This window comes from Myotis yumanensis, unplaced genomic scaffold, assembly GCF_028538775.1.
Source record: "Myotis yumanensis isolate MYYU_CA2020_CCGP unplaced genomic scaffold, mMyoYum1.0.hap1 SCAF_10, whole genome shotgun sequence".
Classification (NCBI taxonomy): Eukaryota; Metazoa; Chordata; class Mammalia; order Chiroptera; family Vespertilionidae; genus Myotis; species Myotis yumanensis.
The window spans coordinates 82,213,025-82,235,020 of NW_027223761.1; the positions used below are offsets into that span (position 1 = coordinate 82,213,025).

Below are 21,996 nucleotides of genomic sequence, written 5' to 3' on the forward strand. Positions count from 1 at the left end.
GTGCAAGCCTCTGGCAGCACTTAGAAGCCTTGTGTGGGCTCTGTGTCCACAGTGGAAGCAGCAGCCGGCCCACCAGAGACTGGGCAGTGCGTCTGAGGTCGCCCAGCCAGCCCTTAGCCCCCTGGCAGCCCCGCAGACCTGGGGACGCAGCCCCTCAAGCAGATGGACTGCTGCGTCCGTCCGTGGAGTGGCACTCAGGCTGCTGCTCGGCTTAGAATGAAAGGAAAACAACACCCCTAAAAGCTGGAGACGTGAGTTCATCTGGACCAGAGCGGAAAGACACCGCCGGTGGCTGAAATGATGTGGATGTTTTCACCAATGTTCTGTTCGAACCTCCTGCATCCCACGCTCACAGAGCAATGGACTAGTCTTCACCTTTCCTGGCATGGTGATTTTCTTACAAATCACTTTGGAGCCCGGCCAGTGTGGCTCAGTGGTTGAGCATCAACCTATGAGCCAGGAGGTCATGGTTCAATTCCCAGTCAGGGCACATGCCCGGGTTGTGGGCTCAATTCCCAGGAGGGGGTGTGCGGGAGGCGGCCAACCAATGATTCTCTCTCATCATTGATGTTTCTCTCTCTTTCCCTCTCCCTTCCTCTCTGAAATCAGTAAAAAAAAAATTTTAATCACTTTGGAGGTGGGCGAGGGGTCCCAAGTACAGTGAAAGGTCCCGGGTGCCCAGGGAGGGGCTCGGCCCAGCGTGCAGCCTGGAGAGCGGCCACGTGAGTGCAGACAAGCAAACAGCTGGTGGAGGCTTCCTGCTGTCCATGCCCCTCCCGCGGGAAAGCCCTCATCTGTCCGTTGTTCTGACACCTTTGCATCTAGCCTCCCGACAGCCCGGCCAGTTATGAGTATTCTGGTCTTGTCTGTGGCTGATAGAGGTACCGGGACGGACCCCCGCACACGGCTGGCAGTGGCCGAGCTGGGCTAGAAGAGGGCTCCTGTTGCCAAGAGCCGCAGGCTCCTCCCAGCAGCCTGTGAACCTTGGCCGTGACCATGACCGAGCATCGAGCAGAGGCCCGGGCAGCGCATGCGAGAGAAGCTGCGAGCCCAGGTGTGCTGGCTCTGGGAATTCGCGGGACGGCCCCTCACCTGGGAAACCCGTTTTCTCCCCTCGCCTCTAGGGGATGGCAGGATGCCCTCCGACTTCGTGGTTCCACAGGCTTAGCTGGGTGGGTCAGGTGAGAGCTGCACTTCCAGCAGGTGTGCAAGGTTTTGATTCCACCGCTCACTAGCCCAGCCGCCCTGGCTGGTCACCTCCATGCTCTGGGTTTCCTCTACTATTTAAAATGCAAGTCTGGCCCTAACTGGTTTGGTTCAGTGGATACTGCATCGGCCTGCAGACTAAAGGGTCCCAGGTTCAATTCCAGTCAGGGCACATGTCCGGGTTGTGTGCAGGAGGCAGCTGATCAATGATTCTCTCTCATCATTGATGTTTCTATCTCTCTCTCTCCCTCTCCCTTCCTCTCTGAAATCAATAAAAATATATTTAAAAATTAAAAAATGCAAGTCTGCCATGGCCTTCTCCTACTCCAACCCTCAGGGATGCTGCACCCACCAAGCTAACATTCAAACACCTCTCTACTCAAGCCCAAGTCACCATCGACAGAGTGGAGAGGGCCATCCAGGAGGGGCTCTGTCCCTTCTGAGCGCTTTGTGTGCAGTTGGGGGGGGGGGGGGGGTCAGGCAGACTGTGGAGGGAGTAGATACGAACTAGGTTGTGTAGCAGCGGCCCCTGGGGCTGGGGCCTGCCTGGTGACTCCCTCTCACGCCTGTGACTCTCCTGGCCCCAGAGACTTCCAAGTGTCCGGGCAGCTTCCTCCTCTCTGTTCCCTTCCGGAGCGCTCCCTGTGTGTGCAGCTCTGACACGGCGGTCACATGGTCTGGAACTCCCTAGTCACAGGACAGGGATAGAAACTGCAAGCTGGGTCTCGGCTCACACCCTAGCAGGCCTTCCTCCCCCGATGCCCCCACCTCCAGGGAGGCCCGTCTAGGGGCAGCATCCTGAAGACCAAGATGAAGTAAGTGAAAATGAGACAATGGAACCATCTCAACCTCAAAATTTGCCCTAAAAATTTCCCTGTGTGGCCATGGGGGCAAGATGTCTGTCTCCCCAGGTCTCCCCACAGGTTTTCTGGGCTCACCACGTTCCCTTTACCAGCCCGGAGCTGTTTCTCCTCCCTGGCCCTCACTCTTTCTCTCTGTCAACTCACTAGACACTTGCCTTTTCCAAGAATTCTTCAAAGACTGGGAAGGGCATTGATAATATGGTGCTAAAAGTGTGAGCTCTGGAGTCAGATCTGGACTGTTGTCTTAGCTTCGCTCCTCACTGGCTGAGTGAAGCAGACCGGTGACATAATTTCTGACTTTCCATCTGTAAAACCCTGATGATGATGCCAAGCTTGCAGGGTGGTCATAAGGATTAAGTGAGACAATGCTGGTGCATTAGTCAGGGCAGTTAACACTAGCTGCTGTAACAACAAGTCCAGAATCTAGATACAAGAGTTCACTCCTCACTCAGGTCACAGGCCAACATAGTGTGGGTGCCTTTCCTGCATGCTCCCTCCAGGAGACAATTCGGGGACCCAAGCTCTTTTCTTCCCCTTCGGGTCCTCTACTGGGCCCTTCCACCTGGTGGACAGAATAGCAAAGACAAAGAGACCAGACCAGGAAGTGGTACCCCTTAATTTCACTTCCTGTTGGTTAAACCCAGTCATTTATCCAATGTAATTGCAGGAGAAGCTAGGAAACTTGGTGCCCTGTGCACCCAAGAAGAGGAAGTGAGGTTGCTAAGCCTCTAGTCAGTCTCTGCTACATAATTTAGTGTTTAGGGTCCTACAGGATACACAGTAAGAGCTCAGTCAACAAAATATACTATTATAATCATTTCCTATGATGTGTCCTGATACTGGTATGAATATACCAGATAGCCCAGAGCCAGAAGGTAGACTTTCCACTGATATGAATAGCTGACGCAAGCCAAAATGGAATTGGCAAAACAAGATATGGCACTGTGCCTGACGTCACTCCTGCTGGGGGCGCCTCCCAGGAGGTGGCAGGACACACTGACATTGCCCACATTCAGCTGCTGGCTCTGCTCTGAGCAAAACACGAACCCATGTCAGCCAGGGGGTCGTCTCGTCTTAACACAGTGATTCTAGCCTAGCCACTCTCCAGAGGTCTTCAAAAACACCTCGTTCCCTCGGCTCCAAGCACCCGCTTCCTGCTGTCGGAGCACCCTCTCCACCTGCTCTTCTCCAGTTCCCCCTCCTCACCCCTCAGGTGCCAGCGCGGAGGCCACCTCCTCCGGGAGGGAGCCCTCTTGGTCCTCCACCCCCAGTGGCCGAGCGCTTGTCCCTGTGCCCCACAGTAGCCTCTACTTCCCTCCCCAGAGCGCTCAGCACAACATCAAGTCTCCGCTCACCTCTGCCCTTCGCTAGAGTGTCCATCTCTCGGGGCAGGGCCTTGTTTGGATCATCATTTTGTTGCAGCCCCACAGTAGGGTCTAGACCAGCCGTGGGCAAACTACGGCCCCTGGGCCGGATCCGGCCGGTTTGAAATGAATAAAACTAAAAAAAGAAGACCGTACCCTTTTATGTAATGATGTTTACTTTGAATTTATATTAGTTCACACAAACACTCCATCCATGCTTTTGTTCCAGCCCTCCGGGCCAGTTTAAGAACCCATTGTGGCCCTCGAGTCAAAAAGTTTGCCCATGGCTGGTCTAGACTCTAGCTCTAGCCCATCATGAGTGGGCCGCGATATTTGCCATGTGAGTGAATGAAGAATGGGTGTGGGCAATCCTTTTTCAAAATATAATGGGGTGCGACTTTTAAACTCTTACAGCTCAACAATAAAAACCAAAAGTAAAGGCAAGTTCAGAAAGAAACAGTACAGTGTATTCCTTCAAAAGGTCACTGGGGCCCGGCTGGTTGAGGGGTTGAGGGTTGACCTATGAACCAGGAGGTCACGGGTTGTGGGCTCGATCCCCAGTGTGGGGCGTGCAGGAGGCAGCCAACCAATGATTCTCTCTCATCATGGATGTTTCTATCGCTCTCCCTCTCCCTTCCTCTTTGAAATCAATAAAAATATTTTTTTTAAAAAAAAAGGTTCCTGGGAACTAAAAAGTCATTTCTGAAAGCGGCCACACCCTTGGCCACGCCTGGGCACTTCCGAGCAATTGGCCACACTCCATCTCTCAGCTGAGCAACAGCGGGTGCAAAACCACTCCTCACATTCAACCCCGCACCCTTCCCGCCGCTGCCGGAGGGCCTGGCAGCACTTAAGGGCCCCGGCTGACCTGACCGAGTGTCCTGTTGGACCTGCATCTACCTCTCCACTATCCATGCAGCTGGGGGATCCCACCTTCATCCAAAAGTAAGGTCTTTCTGGTCCCAAAGTCGTCCTTAGACGCAGCCGGGACACCTCCACCCTCTGAAGCGACAGTGAAAGGGACCATGTTTGTCCCACACCCAGCAGCTCTGTGCCTCTGGGGTGCGGCCTCAGGTGAGTCAAGTGGCACAGGGCTGAGTGGCTGGTGCTGTGTCTGCCTCGGGGAGCTGTCACCCAGCCACCCCAGGGGAAACACACAAAACTCTAACCATGAAGTTTCAGGCAAGAGAAACCAGAAGAGGCTGGGGGCCCCTCCAAAAACAGTCAGTCAGGTGGAGGACTCCTCTACCAGCGCCACCCCAGGCACTCGGCAAGGCCAAGACTCACAGGTCCTCCCAGGCCACCCTGAGCGCTGGGGACAGTCATCCCCAACTCCCAGCGGCTGCAGCCCGCCCCATCCCACCTTCAGCTCAACCACATCCCCGCCCTCCGCACCCAAAGGGGCAAGGCTGCCCCTCGCCAGTTGCACCCCCAACACACACACACACACACACACACACACACACACACACACACACACACACACGCTGGGCCCGGAGACCCGCCCAGCCAGCCCTGGCAGGAGCGCCCCCGCCCCCGCCAGCCCCGCAGCTGCATCCTCAATCCTCCCCAGCAGCCTGCGGTCCGCCGTCCGCGCTCGGGGGAGGCAGCCCCCAGGCCCCGCCCGCTGACGTCAGCCTCGCGGGCGTAGGTGGGGCGCTGGCCGGAGTTTTCACTCTCAGCCCCGCGGAGCCGGCTGGAGGGCGCAGCCCGCTTCGCTCCTCCCGGAGGATGCGGGGCGCGCAGAATGCTGCCCCTGCTGCCGAGCCTGGTCCTGCCGCTGGCCGCGCTGCTCTGCCTCGGCTGCGGGGCGCAAGGTAAGGACGGCCCTGCCCTGCCCTGGCCGCTGTGTGAGTGGCCAAGCCCGCCCCCCACCGTCCTCACCCCTACGTGGAAGTTCAGTGTCCCACAGAGAACCCCGCTGCTTGGCCTCTGGGGAAAGCGGCGTCCATCATCTGGCCCCTCGCGGATCCCTCATTCTGGGGAGCCTGGCCTGGGGAGAGTCACTCTTCAGGAAGTGGAGGAAGCTGGGGTTGCTTGGGGGGCGGGGGGAGAGCTGAATGACCCCCTTCCTCAAGGCATCGCCCACCCACCTGCCGCCAGCATGCCCCTGGCTTTCCTGTTGCTCTAGTTCAAAGGACTGGACCCCGTCCCCGTGGGAATTACCCGACTGCCATCTGCCTACCTTCCCGCTGCCCTCCAGCTAACCTACCCCAGCCTTTCGCTCCGGGACACCTGCCACCCCCTCTGGTCATCCTGCTCCTTCTTTAGCCCCTGAGGCATCCCCCCCCCCCCCTTGGCCCCTGCCTCCCGCTCCTCCCCCTCAGCTCCGGCTCCTAACCAGCGGCTGACCTGCAGAGTTTCTGCAGCAAGAAGAGCAACTAACCCTGGAGAGAGAGCATGAAAGGCTGGGAGGTGCAGGGACCAGGGCAGAGGGACCGAGAACACGCAGCCGCTCACATGACCAGGAGCTCAAAGACCTGCTGCGCCTCTCACTTTCCATCTAACGTTTTGAAATCGAGACACAGACTTGAAGATCAAAGACAATATAAGAAAGCCAGCAAGGGACAGGCAGACTTCTAAGTCAGCATGACAGCTAGAAGAAGGACGCGTTATTAGAGAGAGGTAGTCAGAGGCGAGGGAGCCTGAGAGGGTCCCTGACAGACAGAGGCAGGAGCGTCCTGGAGGAGGGAAGGGGAACTGAGTGTGGAGATCGGCCTTGAGCTGTTTCATGGCGCTCGATGGACAAGACTCTCAGTGTCGGTATGTGTGTTGCCCTCTTACCCATGCGAGAGTGGGTTCAGTGAGGTCTGATAACTCGCTCAGTCACACTGGCCTCTCCCACGGTGAAGGGCAGGGGAGGGAGACAGGAGAGGGAGCGGACTGGTCTTCAGTATCTCCCTTAGAGCCAAGGGTGTCAGCGCTTTGTGGAAACAGCAGCTGCCTTCTGTCTGTTCTCACCCAACCTGAGGCTGGGCATCTGGTTATAGAAGCCTGGGCAGGGGGCACGCCCTCAGCCGGGTTGCCCAGCAGACCTGTGAAGAGAAACGGGCAGCTGCCCACAAGCAGGTATCTGTGGGCCCAGAGACGCCAGAGAGAAGGCCAGGGGCCGGAGCCAGGGCTGGGCCAGACCAGGGACCCGGTCTGAGGCTGGAGGGCAGGCCGTGGAATGGGGCTGGAGCAGGGGCAGGGCTGGGCAGAGCCAGGGGCTAGCTCATCCAGACCTCACTGTGGACATGCCGAGGCCCACAGCCCTGCCGCCTCCCCAGGATGCATTGCACCCAGCCTGGCTCTTCTCAGCCACCACTTCTGCTTCTGACCGGCCTGCACAGGACTCTGATTTAAGGGCCCGACACCTGCACCCAGGGCCCCGCTCTTCCCCTGACTTGCCCTGTTGCCTTGGGCAAGTCACTCAGCCCCTCTGAGCTTTCATTTCCTCCCCAGGAAACGGGGTGATCAATGCCTGCCTGTGGCTGTTGTGATCATGAATGAGACAGTATATGTAGAGTACTTGGCTCACAGTAAGGCACGCCATAGGAGCTGCTAAAAAGCTCGCTCCCCTCCCCCTCAGCATCTTCATCCCAGGCCCTGCCAGCCCTGAAACTGACCCTCCTCCCCAGGAACAGCGCTGCCCAGCCCTCCATCCGTGTGGTTCGAAGCAGAGTTTTTCCACCACATTCTCCACTGGACGCCCATCCAGAATCCCTCGGAAAGCACCCGCTATGAAGTGGAGCTGCTGAGGTACAGAGGCGGGAGGGGGGAGGGAGAGGGAAGGGCAAAGGGGGGAGGGGCAGCCATCCCCGTGTAGCACCCCGCACAGAAAGGTGGGTGCCTTGCCACTGAAGGGACACCAGGAAGGGCCCTGGCACATACCCACCACTGGCAGGGGCTGGCCAGTGGGGGGCTGGCTGGTGGGGGGCTGCCCAGTGGGGGCTGTCTGGTGAGGGGCTGTCTGGTGGGGAGCTGTCTGGTGGGGGCTGGCCGGTGGGGGCTGTCTGGTGGGGGCTGGCTGGCGGGGGGCTGTCTGGTGGGGGCTGTCTGGTGGGGGCTGGCCGGTGGGGGCTGTCTGGTGGGGGGCTGTCTGGTGGGGAGCTGTCTGGTGGGGGCTGTCTGGTGGGGGCTGTCTGGTGGGGGCTGGCCGGTGGGGGCTGTCTGGTGGGGGCTGTCTGGTGGGGGCTGTCTGGTGGGGGCTGGCTGGTGGAGGGCTGACCGGCGGGGGGCTGTCTGGTGGGGGCTGGCTGGCGGGGGGCTGTCTGGTGGGGGCTGTCTGGTGGGGGCTGGCTGGTGGAGGGCTGGCCGGTAGGGGCTGTCTGGTGGGGGCTGGCTGGCGGGGGGCTGTCTGGTGGGGGCTGGCTGGCGGGGGGCTGTCTGGTGGGGGCTGGCCGGTGGGGGCTGTCTGGTGGGGGTTGTCTGGTGGGGGCTGGCCGGTGGGGGGCCTGGCTGGTGGGGGCTGTCTGGTGGAGACTGTCTGGTGAGGGCTGGCCGGCGGGGGCTGTCTGGTGGGGGCCTGGTTGGTGGGGCCTGGCCGGTGGGAGCTGGCCGGTGGGAGCCTGGCCGGTGGGGGCTGGCCGGTGGGAGCCTGGCCGGCGGGGGCTGTCTGGTGGGGGCTGGCTGTGTCACCTGCACCGAGCAGTGTTCTGTGGGCTCTGGGGGGAAGAAGCACAGTAGTGCCTTTCCCCTCGGGATTTGTCTATCTTATTGGAGAAGCAGGAGCAGCACCCACAGTAGATCTAAAAACAAGGAGCCCCAAGGACTGCGAGTGTGGCTGGGAGGGGACATTGGGCTGTGTTGCAGGAGCAGCATGTCCTCCTGTGGAGCTGGGCTTGAGCCGGTCAGAGTTCAGTCTGAGGGCCTTTAGACACAGAGTTGGCTCGGGGTCCCAGGCCAGCGCAGAGCCACTGGCAATGAGATGCCCTGCGCCAGGGCAAGCACCCAGGGCTGCCTTGCTGGCCGCTCCCGCCTCTTGCTTCCCTCTTAAAGAAGATGGGTGTGAACAGGAGTGGGAGCCAGTGCCTACCCTGTTGTCCCCCCAGGTATGGGACGGAGCCTTGGAGGTCCGTGTCCAGCTGCAGCCAGACCCCGGTGCCGTCCTGCGACCTCACCATGGCCACCCTGGACCTGTACCACAGCAACGGCTACAAAGCCAAAGTCCGGGCCGTGGATGGAGGCCAGCGCTCCAACTGGACTGTCACCGAGACCCGCTTCTCCGTGGACGAAGGTGCTTCCCCCGCGGGGCCTGGAGCTTGGCTTTGGGGGTCCCGTACAGCCAGAGGCTCAGTCTAGACAGTGGTTCTCAACCTTCTGACCCTTTAAATACAGTTCCTCATGCTGTGACCCAACCATAAAATTATTTTCGTTGCTATTTCATAACTGTAATGTTGCTGCTGTTATGAATCGTAATGAAAATATCTGATATGCAGGATGGTCTTAGGCGACCCCTGTGAAAGGGTCGTTCGACCGCCAAAGGGGTCGCAACCCACAGGTTGAGAACCACTGGTCTAGACTGTTCTCTGTGTTCCCATAGCACAGCATGTCAGTTCAGCTTCCGGACGAGGCAAAACAGCCTGAGTCAGGACTCTGGAGAAGGGTTAGATGAAAATAGTCAAGTTGTTGGAGATGGAAAGGGAACTGGATTTGTTTACCCTACAGAGGGAAGTCTCGGGGTGCCTGGGCAGTGGGACAGGGGGTGTGCTTAGCGGGTCCTGGAGAGGAAGTGAATCTGTAAGCGCTGAGCACAGGGAAGCAGGCAGCAGGCGGAATGGGGCCAGCCCCCTCCCCCACCCACCCCGTGAGGGAAGGACTAGCCAGGGTCAGAGTGGGAGGCTCTGAAGTGGGGGGTGGGGTGCCACTGAGGAAAAGGGGGGAGGCTCCTCGCAGGGGTGGGAGGCACGGATAAGCCCACTCAGGGGGAGCTTCCGCCTGCGGTGGGGATGAAGGCTGTGACTGCGACAAGCCTGCCCTGCAGAGCCCAGGGTCAGACCGGGGGTCCGGAGTGTCAGGGTCAGACCAGGGGCCCAGGGTGTCAGGGTCAGACCGGGGGCCCAGGGTGTCAGGCTCAGACCAGGGGTCCAGGGTGTCAGGGTCAGACCAGGGGCCCAGGGTGTCAGGGTCAGACCACGGGTCCAGGGTGTCAGGGTCAGACCGGGGGTCCAGGATGTCAGGCTCAGACCAGGGGCCCAGGGTGTCAGGGTCAGACCAGGGGCCCAGGGTGTCAGGGTCAGACCAGGGGCCCAGGGTGTCAGGGTCAGACCGGGGGTCCAGGATGTCAGGCTCAGACCAGGGGCCCAGGGTGTCAGGGTCAGACCAGGGGCCCAGGGTGTCAGGCTCAGACCAGGGGTCCAGGGTGTCAGGGTCAGACCAGGGGCCCAGGGTGTCAGGGTCAGACCAGGGGCCCAGGGTGTCAGGCTCAGACCGGGGGTCCAGGGTGTCAGGGTCAGACCAGGGGCCCAGGGTGTCAGGCTCAGACCGGGGGTCCAGAGTGTCAGGGTCAGACCACGGGTCCAGGGTGTCAGGGTCAGACCACGGGTCCAGGGTGTCAGGGTCAGACCGGGGGTCCAGGGTGTCAGGGTCAGACCAGGGGCCCAGGGTGTCAGGGTCAGACCGGGGGCCCAGGGTGTCAGGGTCAGACCGGGGGCTCAGGGTGTCAGGGTCAGACCGGGGGTCCAGGGTGTCAGGGTCAGACCGGGGGCCCAGGGTGTCAGGGTCAGACCGGGGGCCCAGGATGTCAGGGTCAGACCAGGGGCCCAGGGTGTCAGGGTCAGACCAGGGGCCCAGGGTGTCAGGGTCAGACCAGGGGCCCAGGGTGTCAGGGTCAGACCGGGGGTCCAGGGTGTCAGGGTCAGACCGGGGGTCCAGGGTGTCAGGGTCAGACCAGAGGCCCAGGGTGTCAGGGTCAGACCAGAGGCCCAGGGTGTCAGGGTCAGATCGGGGGTCCAGGATGTCAGGGTCAGACCGGGAGTCCAGGGTGTCAGGGTCAGACCGGGGGCCCAGGGTGTCAGGGTCAGACCGGGGGCCCAGGGTGTCAGGGTCAGACCGGGGGTCCAGGATGTCAGGGTCAGACCGGGGGTCCAGGGTGTCAGGGTCAGACCGGGGGCCCAGGGTGTCAGGGTCAGACCAGAGGCCCAGGGTGTCAGGGTCAGACCGGGGGCTCAGGGTGTCAGGGTCAGACCGGGGGTCCAGGGTGTCAGGGTCAGACCGGGGGCCCAGGGTGTCAGGGTCAGACCGGGGGTCCAGGGTGTCAGGGTCAGACCGGGGGTCCAGGGTGTCAGGGTCAGACCGGGGGTCCAGGATGTCAGGGTCGTGGTCCCAGCGCCTGTGTGTGGGCCGGCGCCGCTGGCTGCAGGCTCTCCCGGGGGTGCTTACACCCCGCATGTCTCCTGGCTCAGCTTCCAAGCTTCGAATGGGCCTTGAATGGACCCAGGGCATCTGTCATTGTAACGTGCTCCCCAGCAAGGCCCAGCGGTCCGCTAGGTTGGAAGGCTGTGGCCCAGGTGTTACAGTGGGTACAGCTTGGCCCTGGAGGCCAGGCATGTGTGTGGGGGTACGGGGGGAAGCAGGCCCTCCTCTGCCTGGGGGCCTCATGGCTTTGCCTCCCCTCAGTGAGCCTGACTGTGGGCAGCTTGGAGCTGGAGGTACACGACGGCTGGGTCCTTGGAAAGATCCAGCCGCCCAGGCCCAAGGTGGCCCCTGCAGGCGACACCTACGAGAGCATCTTCCCCCACTTCCGCGAGTACGAGATCGAGATTCGCAAGGTGCCCGGACGCTATGAGGTACGGGGCTCCCAAGGCCGTGGGACCTACGCCCCCTGCCCCTCGCCCCCTTGTGCCGGCAGAGGGAGGACCTGGGGCGGAGCAGGGAGCTGAGGGCACCCGGCCCAAGCGGTGCCCCTGCAGGTGGCAGCGGGCGCACTGCCCCCCGGGTGGGCACCACCCAGGACATTTTGTAACCATTGTTTCCCATCCCCTTGGAGGAGCTGTTTCATCCCATTGGATGGAGAGGGAGTGAGGCTCAGGGGCTGTGGCATTGACACCCCGTAACTGGGAGCTCTGGAACCTGCAGAATCCATCCTTTCCCTGACACCACAGCAGAGCTCACCGCGTCTGGGAAGGCCCTCAGCCCCTACGAAACCCACCCTTTCCTCTTTAATACAAAATAAGTCAGGTAGCCCCACGGCTGCTGCTCAGGGTGAGGACAGCAGCCCACACACGGAAGGGTCGTGGGTCTGATTCCCAGTCAAGGGCATGGACCTCGGTGGCAGGTGCGAGCCCAGCCCTGTCGGTGCACAGGCGGAGGACCAATCGATGTTTCTCTCTCTTTCCCCCTGACCCCTCCCTCCCTGCCACTCTCCCTAAAGAAATAAAATGAAATCAATCAATCAATGGGAAAACAACCTTCAAGTGAGGATTCACAAAGTAACAATAGGTCCTGGTGGCCACAGGGCTCGCGGCCGTGCTGCTAACCCAGGGCTGGTTCCCTGAGGACGAAGCAGAGGGGTGCCGTCAGCTCTGAGGCCCGCCAGCGCTCAGGGCCCGGGGGGCTGCGGGGAAACCAGCTGTTTTGTTTATTGCTGTTGTTTCCATTTCAGTCCACAAACAAGAAGGTGAAACACGAGAACTTCAGCTTCCCGACCAACGGCGAGTTTGGGGAGTTCTGTGTCCGGGTGAAGCCTGCTGTGAGCTCGCGCCTGAACAAGGGGATCTGGTCGAAGGAGGTGTGCCTCCTGCTCACCTGGCAGTGTGAGTCGGTCAGGGTCAGGGCAGCGGTCCCGATGGACGGGGGCAGGAGGGGCCGCACATCCACAATCCGGGCAGCTGCTGATGCCCCCTCCCAGGCATGCCCCACGCCCTTCCCCGTCCTCTGCCAGGCCTGTGAGCCATCCTCCCACAGCCCCCGGGAGAGATGAGGAAGCCCAGGCTCGGTGGTATAAGCTGCGTCCCCTGAAGGGCCTTCTCCTACCCTCCCAGCCCTCGGAGGAGACAGGGCCCCTTGCCACAGCTGCTGAAGCCAATAAATAGGATGCCAGGCTCTCGGCGGGCACTAGGGGCGCGTGAAGACCAGGCTCCTGCCGGAGGTCCCGACAGTGGCTGGGGACAGGTGTGCCCAGAGGAAGCTGTAAGCAGCGCCTCAGGATGGCACCGCCAGGCACCCGATGAGTCACGCCCGCACTCCGGCACGGGGTGCCCGGCCAGGTGTGGGAAGTGCCTGGGAAGGAGCCAGTGAGCCCTCACAGCTTCGCAGGGCCCTTTGGGGTGTGAAGGACACGCCCAGCTCGGTGCCACTCAAGCCTCCCCATGTCGGCAGTGAGGCGCCGTCTGTGGGTCCAGCCTCGAGTGTCTTCTACAGTCACTCGCTGACGCACGCGGCAGCGTGGCGTAGGGGTCTGGGTTCAGATCCTGCTTCTTCTTTCGGAGGCCCGTGACCTTGGGCAAGTCCCTTCACCTCCCTGGACCTCAGGGTCTAATCTGTGGAGACAGGGGTGACGATCGTCTTTCCCTCCTGAGCTTGTCCTCGGGGTCCGATAGATAACAGGTGAAGACTCGGTAGGGGACACGCTGTGGCCTTCACAGCCAGCCTGTGGGGTCAGCGCCGTATTTCCCCCTTTTATAGATGAGGACACGGCTCAGAGGCTCACGGCTAGTAGGTGGGGGCTGGGACTTGAACCCAGGCCCAGCTGCCGTCCCCTGTGCTTGCCCGCTGTGCCCCGACTCGCTGGCCTGTGTGCTGACTGAGCTCGAGGGCGGCAGCAGTCATGGGCGGTGAGACATTCTCAGGCAGAGTCGGCGCAGGCAGGGTCCCCGGGACCCAGACATGGGTAGAGGCAGCCTGGGTGGTGGGGTCCCCTGGGCCACTCACCGAGGAGCTCCCGAGCGCGGCCGTGGGACCCCAAGGACTGCCCCTCTGTGTGCCCCGGGCCCGGCCACAGCGCCTCTCTCTGGTCTCTGGGCTGCAGATTTCACCATGACCAACCTCATCGTCTCCTTCACCCTCGTCCTGCTGCTCTGCGGGGCCGTGGCCCTCCGCCTGTACCTGCGGCACCCGCGGAAGCTGCCCGCCGTCCTGGTGAGTCTCGGGGCGGCCGCTGCCCGGCCCGCAGCCCCACAGGCCTGGGAAGCCAGGTGCCCAGTCTCAGCCCGTCCTCCCCTCAGCCCGACGCCATCAGGAGGCACCTCCAGGCACCCTGGGCCGAGGGAGGACTGACCGCAGCACCCGGTGCTGAGAGCGGTGCCTCCTGGCGGCCCGGGGGGCCTGCACCCTGAGCAGCCCCGTCCCGCACTCTCCATTGTTCCTGTTTAACTCACAATCGGTCGCGGACCGGCCTGTGCATGAGCACCTCAGAGGCAGGGGCCTTTATTGTCCTCCTTTGACAAGTAAGGAAACTGAGGCAGAGAGAGGTTGTTACAGGCGCAGGGCCACACAGCCAGGGAGAGTCCGAGGGAGCCCAGCCTTCCCCACGCCTTGTGGCCAGAAGATGCTCAGAGAAAGGACTAGGGCTGGAAGGGCCGGCCCTGGGCTGCTCTCGGAGTGGAGAGGGGAGTGGGGGGTTGGGTGCTGGAGAGGAGGGGCCGTGAGGATGCTGACATCTGTACCCCCTCCTTCACCCCGTCCCTCTTCCTCCCGGTGCTGACAGGCTGCCCTCGGGTAAGCAGCCTGCAGCACAACCTCCAGGCCGAGCTGCATCTCCGAGGCCTGTCTCCGGCCTGGGGCTCAGCTTGCCCCTCTCCCCCCACCGCGGCTCAGGGCTGCAGAGGGCCTCCAGGGGAGCCAGGGTCTCTGGGGAAAACAAGGAGAGAGATGGAGACCCTCGGAAAGTGTTCTGAGGAAGAGGTCCAGGAAGCAGGAAGGTGGGGGGGGGGGGGGGGGGGGGAGGCTGCCTGGCTCAATTCCGGTCCTTTTCCAGCAAAAAAGAACTCTTTTCTTAGCTGCAGGGCCCTGGGTAGAGGTATGACAGGGAGCCGGGGGCCAGGGACCTTGAAGGGCTACTCTGACCGGCAGACGTGGCTCAGCGCCCTCTCTCGGGCTCTGAGCAGATGCGAGGGCCCAGGCGTGGTGTTGCCTGCCGGACGGGTATTAGAGCATATTCCCTGTGTGGGCCCCAGAGCTGGGGGGCGGGGAGGGTGGTACAGAGAGGAGAGCACCCACGGGCCTGCCCTCCAATGGGTGACTCGCCAGCAGAGGGTGGGGCGAGAGGGCAGAAGGAACCCGTTGTGAGGGGCAAAAGAGTCAGCATTAAGCGGTTTCCCCTGGGGCCCTGGGCAGTCAGCGTCCTGGTTCTGTGCTTGTCCCACTGCCCACACGGCGGCCACCCTGTGTGTGTGCCTTTTAAAAACAAATGAGGAGGATGGAATAGAATCGAACAGCATAGGTCCCAGGCCACAGGCAGTATCACCGTTTTGTGAGCCGTTGTAGTTATTCCTGCATGAGGTGTATATTCATGGGCTGCTTGCACACGGATTGTTATAAAGCACCTTTCTTATTTGGGGTCATAGTCAAAAGAGTCAGGAACACACGTTTAGATCCCGCCGCGGCCAGCCTGCTCTCGGGGCTAAAGCACAGCCACCGAGAACACGCGGCCCTCCCATCCGCCCGTCCTGCGCCTGGGCCCCAGGAATGCAGGTTTCTGTGTATCCGGGCCTGAGCTGACCTGAGAATTTCATTAGGAGAAAACTCAGTCTGGAACTAAACCAAAGGAACGAGGGGGTGTCCTCCAGGCCTGTGTCCCCTTCCTGGAGCAGTGCCCCCTGAGCGTCCCTCACGGACCAACCACGGCCTCCCCTGGCGAAGCCGGGGTGGGTGCCTGCAGGGGACCCTCGCCTCACCCCCTCTTCCCTCCCCTCTCCAGGTCTTCGGGAGGCCCAGTCCCTTCAGCCCTGTCAGCCAGCTCCCCCGCCCAGAGACGCGAGACACCATCCATGCCGTCGATGAGCAGGCCCTCGCCAAGGTGTCCCCGGAGCTGAGGAACTCCAAGCTGCACGGCAGCACCGACAGTGGCTTCGGCAGTGCCAAGCCGTCCTTACAGACCGAGGAGCCCCAGTTCCTCCTCCCGGACCCCCTCCCCCAGGCCGGGGGCACCCTGGGAAAGGGGGCCTCCCTGGAGCCCGAGAGCAGCTGCAGCAGTGCCAGCACCGACAGCGGCATCTGCCTGCAGGAGCCCAGCCTGAGTCCCGGCGCGGAGCCCTGGGTGCAGCAGGCGGGGGGCCAGGGCCAGGAGGACAGCGGAATTGGCCTCACCCACCACTCTGAGGGGCAGCCTGGGGATGGACGGGGTGACTCAACCTTGGGCCACGTCGGTCCCCGGGGGCCTGAAGCGACGGAGGGAGAAGACCCGGCTGTGGTGGAATTTCAGGGCTACCTGAAACAGACCAGAGGCAGGGAGGAGCAGGCAGCCACGGCGGGCTGCCTGGAAGAAGAGGCCTCCTCAGCCGATGGCCTTGTCCCCCAACTCAGGATGTGCCTGGATGCCAAGGAAGCCTGGTCCCCACCAGCCTTGGACAAGGGCTACTTGAAACAGGACCCCCCAGAAGTGGCTCTCGCTCCCTCAGGGGCCCTGGCTGGACAGTGGAACCCCGCAACTGAGGAATGGTCACTCCTGGGCTTGACTAGCTGTGGGGGCCTGGGGACATCGGAGTGGAGCTTTGCCCAGGATCTCGCCCCTCTGGGCTGCGTGGCGGCACCGGGCGGCCTCCTGGGCAGCTTCGACGAAGACCTGGTCACCCTGCCCCTGATTTCCAGTCTGCATGCCAGTGAGTGAGTGACTCACAAGAAGGGGCTGCCTTTGACTTCAGCCATGCCCTGCGGGTCTGAGGAGGGGCCCAGCTCAGAGAGGGCACGATGCCAGCCTGGGCGCTGCTCTCCGCTGTGCCGGGCCCTGCAGGTTCTGGCGGAGCCTCCTCCCTCCCCGGACTCGGCCTGTGACAAGGGTTGTTTGCTCAGGGAATCCGGGTTTCCTGGAGTCGGGGTGAGGCCGCCGGGCTGAAGTCAGCTCCCAGCCAGGCTTGTGTCAAGGCCTCACAGCAGGCTCATGTCTAAGGGAAAAGGAGAGAGCAGTGACCACGTGTGCCTCTGAGTGGTCAGCTGGCCACCACCGGCCTGGGAAGGTCCCGGGGAGGAGCTCCCGCATCGCAGGCCTCCCAGGTCAGCTCTCAGGATGGAGCCGGTGGGGGATGAAAGGAACCGAGCCCCGAAAGGGCCTGTGGCTCAGAACCCACCCTCCGGGTGTCCTGTCGGTGTGCAGACACCTCCCTCTCCCCAGCAAGGAGAACGGCTGCTCCCGGGCCACACCCCTGACAGCAGCAGTGAAACCTCAGCAATTTGCATTGGTCACATCTCGGCCTGCAGGCAGCCCCTGGGTGTGGGCACCAGCTGGTCTGCCCGAGGCTGAGGTTGGCACCTGCCCATGTTTGCCGCTGGCGCCCAGCTGCGGACCCAGAGGACGGGCGCGGGCTGTGCGCCCTGCTCTCCATGCTCAGCTGCACGACCTGGCCTCCCCTCGGGCCTGCTCCCACCAGTGAAATGAAGGGCTCTCCGTTGGAAGCTGGCCCCTGCGGCGACATTGCCAGCCGGGCCGGGCCGGGCCGGGCCGGGCCGGGCTGGGTGGGAGGAAGGTACCGCGGGCCTGCGTCTGCACACAGCCAGCTTCCGTCCCGCACGGAGAGGCCCCGAGCGGACGTCCAGGCTTCAGGCCCGAGAACTGCAGGCACCGGGCCCGGCAGGGGCAGGTGTGCGCCGGCTCCCCGTGAGTCTGGAACATGAATTCACAGCCGCTTACAGTCCGTGGGCGAAGAGGGGGGCGGGTGGCGGGCGGGGCTGCCCCTGTCATCCACGGCTGCACTCGGGCAGCTGGGAATAGACGTTCCCTCGCAGGGAGTCCAGCCAGAACACTCACTCGGCCAGGCAGCGCTAGGCCAGCCTGGGACCAGCTCCCTCTGGAGACAGGCCTGAGGGCGGACTCCTCCGGTTCCGGGCCAGGTTTACTTATTCCGTTGTCTTATTTATTGAAGAACCGCATTGCGCAGTAAAGAATTCTGGCAACTCCAAGAGCCTCGAAGTTCTCATTCAGCTCCCCTGTTTCTCGCTGTGTGACCTTGGGTGGTCCCGTCCTCCTCCGCTTCATCTGTGAAACTAGAACACAGTGCCTGGCTCGTCTTGGTCCTGGGGCGTGCGGGTCTGTGGGGGAAGTAGGTGTCATGTGCCTGGAACACAGCTGTGTGAAAGAGTGATGTCGTTTTATTCCAATAAATTGTCAGGACCACAAGAATCATGGGAAACCAGTCAGATTTCTTTTTTTTTTTTTTAATGTTTTTATTGATCTTTAAAGAGAGAGGAAGGGAGAGGGATAGAGAAATCGAAATATTGACGAGGAGAGAGAAATATCACCAATCGGCTGCCTACTGCAGGCCCCCACTGGGGTCAAGCCCGCCCAACCGGTGACCCCTTAGTTCAGGTTCACGGGCCGGCGCTCAGCCCCCTGAACCACAGGAGGGCTTCTGATGGCACAGCAGCTGGTGTGGGGCTGTGGTTGCTGATCACTGCGGGTGGGAATGAATGAGGTGTGCTGCTGTCCTGAGGACTGAGGGACAGGCCTGGAGCAAGGCCTGGGCCAACACTCATTGTGGCCCTGGGCGAATGGCCGATCCTTTCTAACTGCGTTCAGTTCCCCGTCTGTAAGCGGGGAGTGATGGCCGTGCCGTGTAAATGAGACCGCATCTGAGGAGCTTCACACCAGCCAGGCACACGCAGCAACCATGGTCATTGGCTTCTTGTTGTTGTGAATCCTCACCCGAGGATGTTTTCCCATTGACTGTTAGAGAGAGTGGAAGGGAGGGGGGAGAGAGAACATTGACCGACGTGAGAGAGATACATGTCTATTGGTAGCCTTCCGAACGCACTCCAACCACGGCTGGAGATCGAGCTTGCAATCAGAATCGAACCCGGGACCCTTCAGTCTGTGGGCTGACACTCTAACCACTGAGCCAAACGGGCTAGGGCTGTCAGTGTCTTCAAGCTGAGAGGGAGGTGAGCAGTTTTTCTTGGGAAAGATGAAAGTGAAAGATAGCGAAAATGCGTGCAAATGGAAGTCTGCGGGTCCCTGAGGGGAAGCAGGACAGCAGGACAGCGTCTGTGTGTAAGTCCCGACAGCTGGGGACGGAGACTCCGCATGGCCTCGCTCTAGAAGGCAGCCAGCCAGGCCTCTCGGGAGCCCGCACTGGGGCCTGGGTGCGCCCAGGTGCTGCTTCTAAGTGCGGAAGTGAGCCGCATGCCTTCTGAAAGCAGCGCCTTCCGAGAAAAGCCACGGGGCCCGCTGCGCTGCCGCTCAGCCCCTCAGCCCCCGGGCGCAGAGCCAGGGCTCAGGCCCAGTCTGAGCCTCGGTCACCTCTTTCCCCTGCACCCTCCACGCTGCCTCTCACCTGCACTCCGAGGGGGGCACTCGGGGGCGGGGGCAGTTCTGGGGGAGGCTGGTCCCTGTGCCTTCAGAGAAGTGACTTCTGCTGGAGGGCCCCCCCCCCCCCGCCCCCCACGGGAGAGCTGGAGGGCCAGGCTTCTCGGGAAGTCGGCCTGAAGTCCCCAGCGGGAGGCCCGGTTGTTGTTAAACCAAGTGACCTGTGCCGGGCTTTTCCAGGCTGAGGAGTGCGTGATTCTGCACTTTCGTGAGCGAACGGAACTTCCTCTTCGCAGGGAGAGAGGGGAAATGGACCCACGTCGACTGAAGAGGAAATTCTGTGAACTGTGTTTTCCCAGCTTTGCAATCGCTGCAGCCTGAGTCTGCTCGTCTTCCCCAAAATATCTCCGTCCCCCGCCAGCACATGCACCATCGCAGGGCCCACACCCACTGGTCCACTGTGCCCGCAGCCCAGGGGCGCGGGCCTTGGCCCCGCCCCCCCACCCCCCCCAGGCAGCACCTGGTGGTAACGGGTGCAGCGGGTTCCAGGGTACGTGCAGATGTTATCGAGCACCAGCCCCGAGGACACGACATGGTGAGAGGCTGACTCATCTGTTTCCTGCCCTGGTCATGCGTTTGGGGGTTTCTTTTAAAGCAAACCCACAATTTAAAAGTCACTGTGTTTTATCAATGACCCACAGGACCTTTTCTCACTAACTTGATCTTGACTTCCCCGGCCCCCTAAACATTCCCAAAGGCTGAGACCCAATCAGCACTGCCCAGGCAGGGCCGGCGGGAGTGGGGCGGGGGTGGGGGGGGGGGGGCGGCGGCGGCGGCGGCGGTGCGGATGAGTGTTCTCAAAGGTAGAGTGAATCGGACCAGGAGGGGAGAGGGCCCGGGCTGGAGGTGTGTCTTGCCAGCATTGCATTGCCTCAGGGATCAGTGCTAAGCATCGCATGTGCCAGGCAGGGCAGCCCGGGGTCCAAGTGGGGAACAAGACAGGCCCAGGTTCAGGGAGGCGCCATGGTTATGAAGATAAACATCAAGCTGATAAAAAGACTAACGCATACATTCTCATCACCAGTGATCCGTTCCATGAAGAACCTAAATGCCACCCAAGGGCTGGGGCAGGAGGCAGTGTTAAGGGGAGCCCGGGCCCCAGGCACCTTGTACAGCCCATGAGAGGACACTGAGGCCAACGGCTGTTCCAGCCACCCCCACCCCCAGATGGCCCTGAGCCATCAGCGCCAGGAAGGGCCCTGGCACAGGCCTCCCAGCCCCCGAGCGAGGAGACCCGAGGGCAACCCCGGCGCTCCCCCATAAGAAGGTGATCTGGTCTGAAATATCAGCCTTTCTCCCCCTCTGTTCACAGCTCCCTGCCTCCCCTTCTCCCAGCAGCACCTTCCGTGGGGCACACAGTCAGACCCATCGCTGGGTGGGACGCCGCCGGATTCAGGAGTCACTTCATAAGGCAACGAGGGCTTCACATTCACTCCGTGACGTTAGAGAAGCTGGAGGAATAGCGTGACGAAGTATCTCCACTGGTTCCGGCCGCCACAGCCACAGCCACGGGCTGAGCGACGTTTATTAACGCGGTTCTGGAGGTGGCAGCGCAGGGTCCAGTGCAGAGGGGTCAGTTTTGTGGGGGACTCTTCCTGGTTTGCAGATGACCCCCCCTCTCCCTTTGTCCTCATATGGCCGAGGGAAGGTTGAGAAAGGGGGAGACGCTGTGGCTCAGTGGTTGAGCGTCGGCCCGTACATCAAGAGGTCTCTGGTTCAGTTCCTGGTCAGGGCACATGCCCAGGTTTTCATGCTTGATCCCCAGTAGGGGGTGATGTTTCTCTCTCATTGATGTTTCTATCTCTCTACCCCTCTCCCTTCCTCTCTCTAAAAATCAATAAGAGAATATTTAAAAAAATAAAAACAAATCTGTTTTTTAAAGAAAGGGGGAAAGAGAGAGGGGGGAAAGGGAGAGAGAGCCTGCAAGAGGGAGACAGCCAGTCTCTCTTCTTATAAAGGCACTAATCCCATCATGGGGCCCCACCCTCATGACCTCATTTAACCCTAATCGTTTCCTAATACCTTCTAATTAGGGGTGAATGGGCATTGATTCCGACATGAAAGGCTCTGTGCTCACTCTGACTCCCTTGATGGGTGACCCCAGGCCCTGGGTGTGGGGATGAGGACCCAGGGAGAAGACACTGAGTCCGCGCAGCCAGCACGCAGTTAACAGTTAGCATCTCTGCTTGAGGAGCAGCTGGCTGCGTCCCTTCTCTCTGTGAGTGACAGGAGCCAGGCTCCTGTTTGGCACCTGCCATGCAGCCCCAGCCGGAGCCTCCCGGGCGCGGTGCTGTGCCATAGCAGGTTGCAGCCTAGCATGAGGGTCACCGGAGGCTTTTGGTAAGTCAGTCTGTCTGCAGAGGTGAGCTCTGGCGTCGGCCTGGGGTAGACTGGCATAAGATGGGCAAATGCCTGGGTACTGGGTGCCACACCTGGGTACCTCCCCCTGCACAGGAAGGAGAGGTTCATGGAGGTTAAGGCCTCAGAATGGCCCAGAGAGGACAGACATATCCTTCAGGGTCCTGACCCCAGCACCCCAACCCTGGGGGTGTTCCTCGCCCTCCAGGTCCCCACACTCCCATCTGCCCACCCCCGGGCAGTTTCTCCAAGTCTCACCTGCCTCAGAACCCGGGCACTCGGCTTCCCAGCTTCTCCCCAGGCCTGAGGCAGCTCCGGGGGGACTGCCCCCAAGCAAGGCGCAAGGCGCAAGGCACAGGCCGAGCTGCTGGGAGCTGCCTGCGCTGACTCCCATCACACTCACGTGTGAGAGTCCCTCCTGCAGGCCTGTGCTGGACGATGGTCACCAGCGTTAAACTCGACCCTCTGCTCCCACTCCCCCCGTGGCACCACCCGGCCACACCTGTAATGCCCACTGGCTGCTGAGGGCGCCCCGCCCCACAGGGCTTCTCCCCTGAGCCCCAGTCTCCTCGCAGCTCCACTCGGTGCCGGCAGGCCTCACCACGATGATGTCCTGCTTCCCACACTCGCTCGTTCCCCAGGCCTCCCCTCCTGAGGACCGTGCCGTTCCCTTCACACCCACACTCCATCCTCCAGGACTGCTCTCAGAGCTGCCTGCACACACAGGAGGCACCCACCCACTCACTGCCACCCACCTGTCCCTCCAGGC

General features: G+C 61.5%; 1 protein-coding gene across 2 annotated transcripts; it reads left to right on the forward strand.

Annotated features, from left to right (window-relative positions):
- Positions 1-5,130: 5,130 nt before the first annotated feature.
- Positions 5,131-17,687, forward strand: IL10RA (interleukin 10 receptor subunit alpha). Of its 2 annotated transcripts, none has more exons than XM_070426149.1 (7): positions 5,131-5,250; positions 7,054-7,174; positions 8,467-8,651; positions 11,033-11,202; positions 12,018-12,168; positions 13,383-13,492; positions 15,273-17,687. In XM_070426149.1, exons 1-7 carry the CDS (start codon positions 5,181-5,183, stop codon positions 16,179-16,181), a joined length of 1,716 nt encoding a protein of 571 aa, XP_070282250.1. In that variant the 5' UTR covers positions 5,131-5,180; the 3' UTR covers positions 16,182-17,687. The 2 variants fall into 2 exon arrangements, with proteins under 2 accessions (XP_070282250.1, XP_070282251.1); XM_070426150.1 differs by lacking the exon at positions 5,131-5,250 and adding an exon at positions 5,309-6,196.
- The last annotated feature ends 4,309 nt before the right edge of the window (positions 17,688-21,996 follow it).

Excerpts from the sequence above, each read along its gene's own strand:
- IL10RA (XM_070426149.1), top strand. The coding sequence starts at position 5,181 with ATGCTGCCCCTGCTGCCGAGCCTGGTCCTGCCGCTGGCCGCGCTGCTC. Across the intron at positions 5,251-7,053 it reads CCTCGGCTGCGGGGCGCAAG|GAACAGCGCTGCCCAGCCCT; the intron begins GTAAGGACGGCC and ends CCTCCTCCCCAG. Across the intron at positions 13,493-15,272 it reads GGAAGCTGCCCGCCGTCCTG|GTCTTCGGGAGGCCCAGTCC; the intron begins GTGAGTCTCGGG and ends TCCCCTCTCCAG.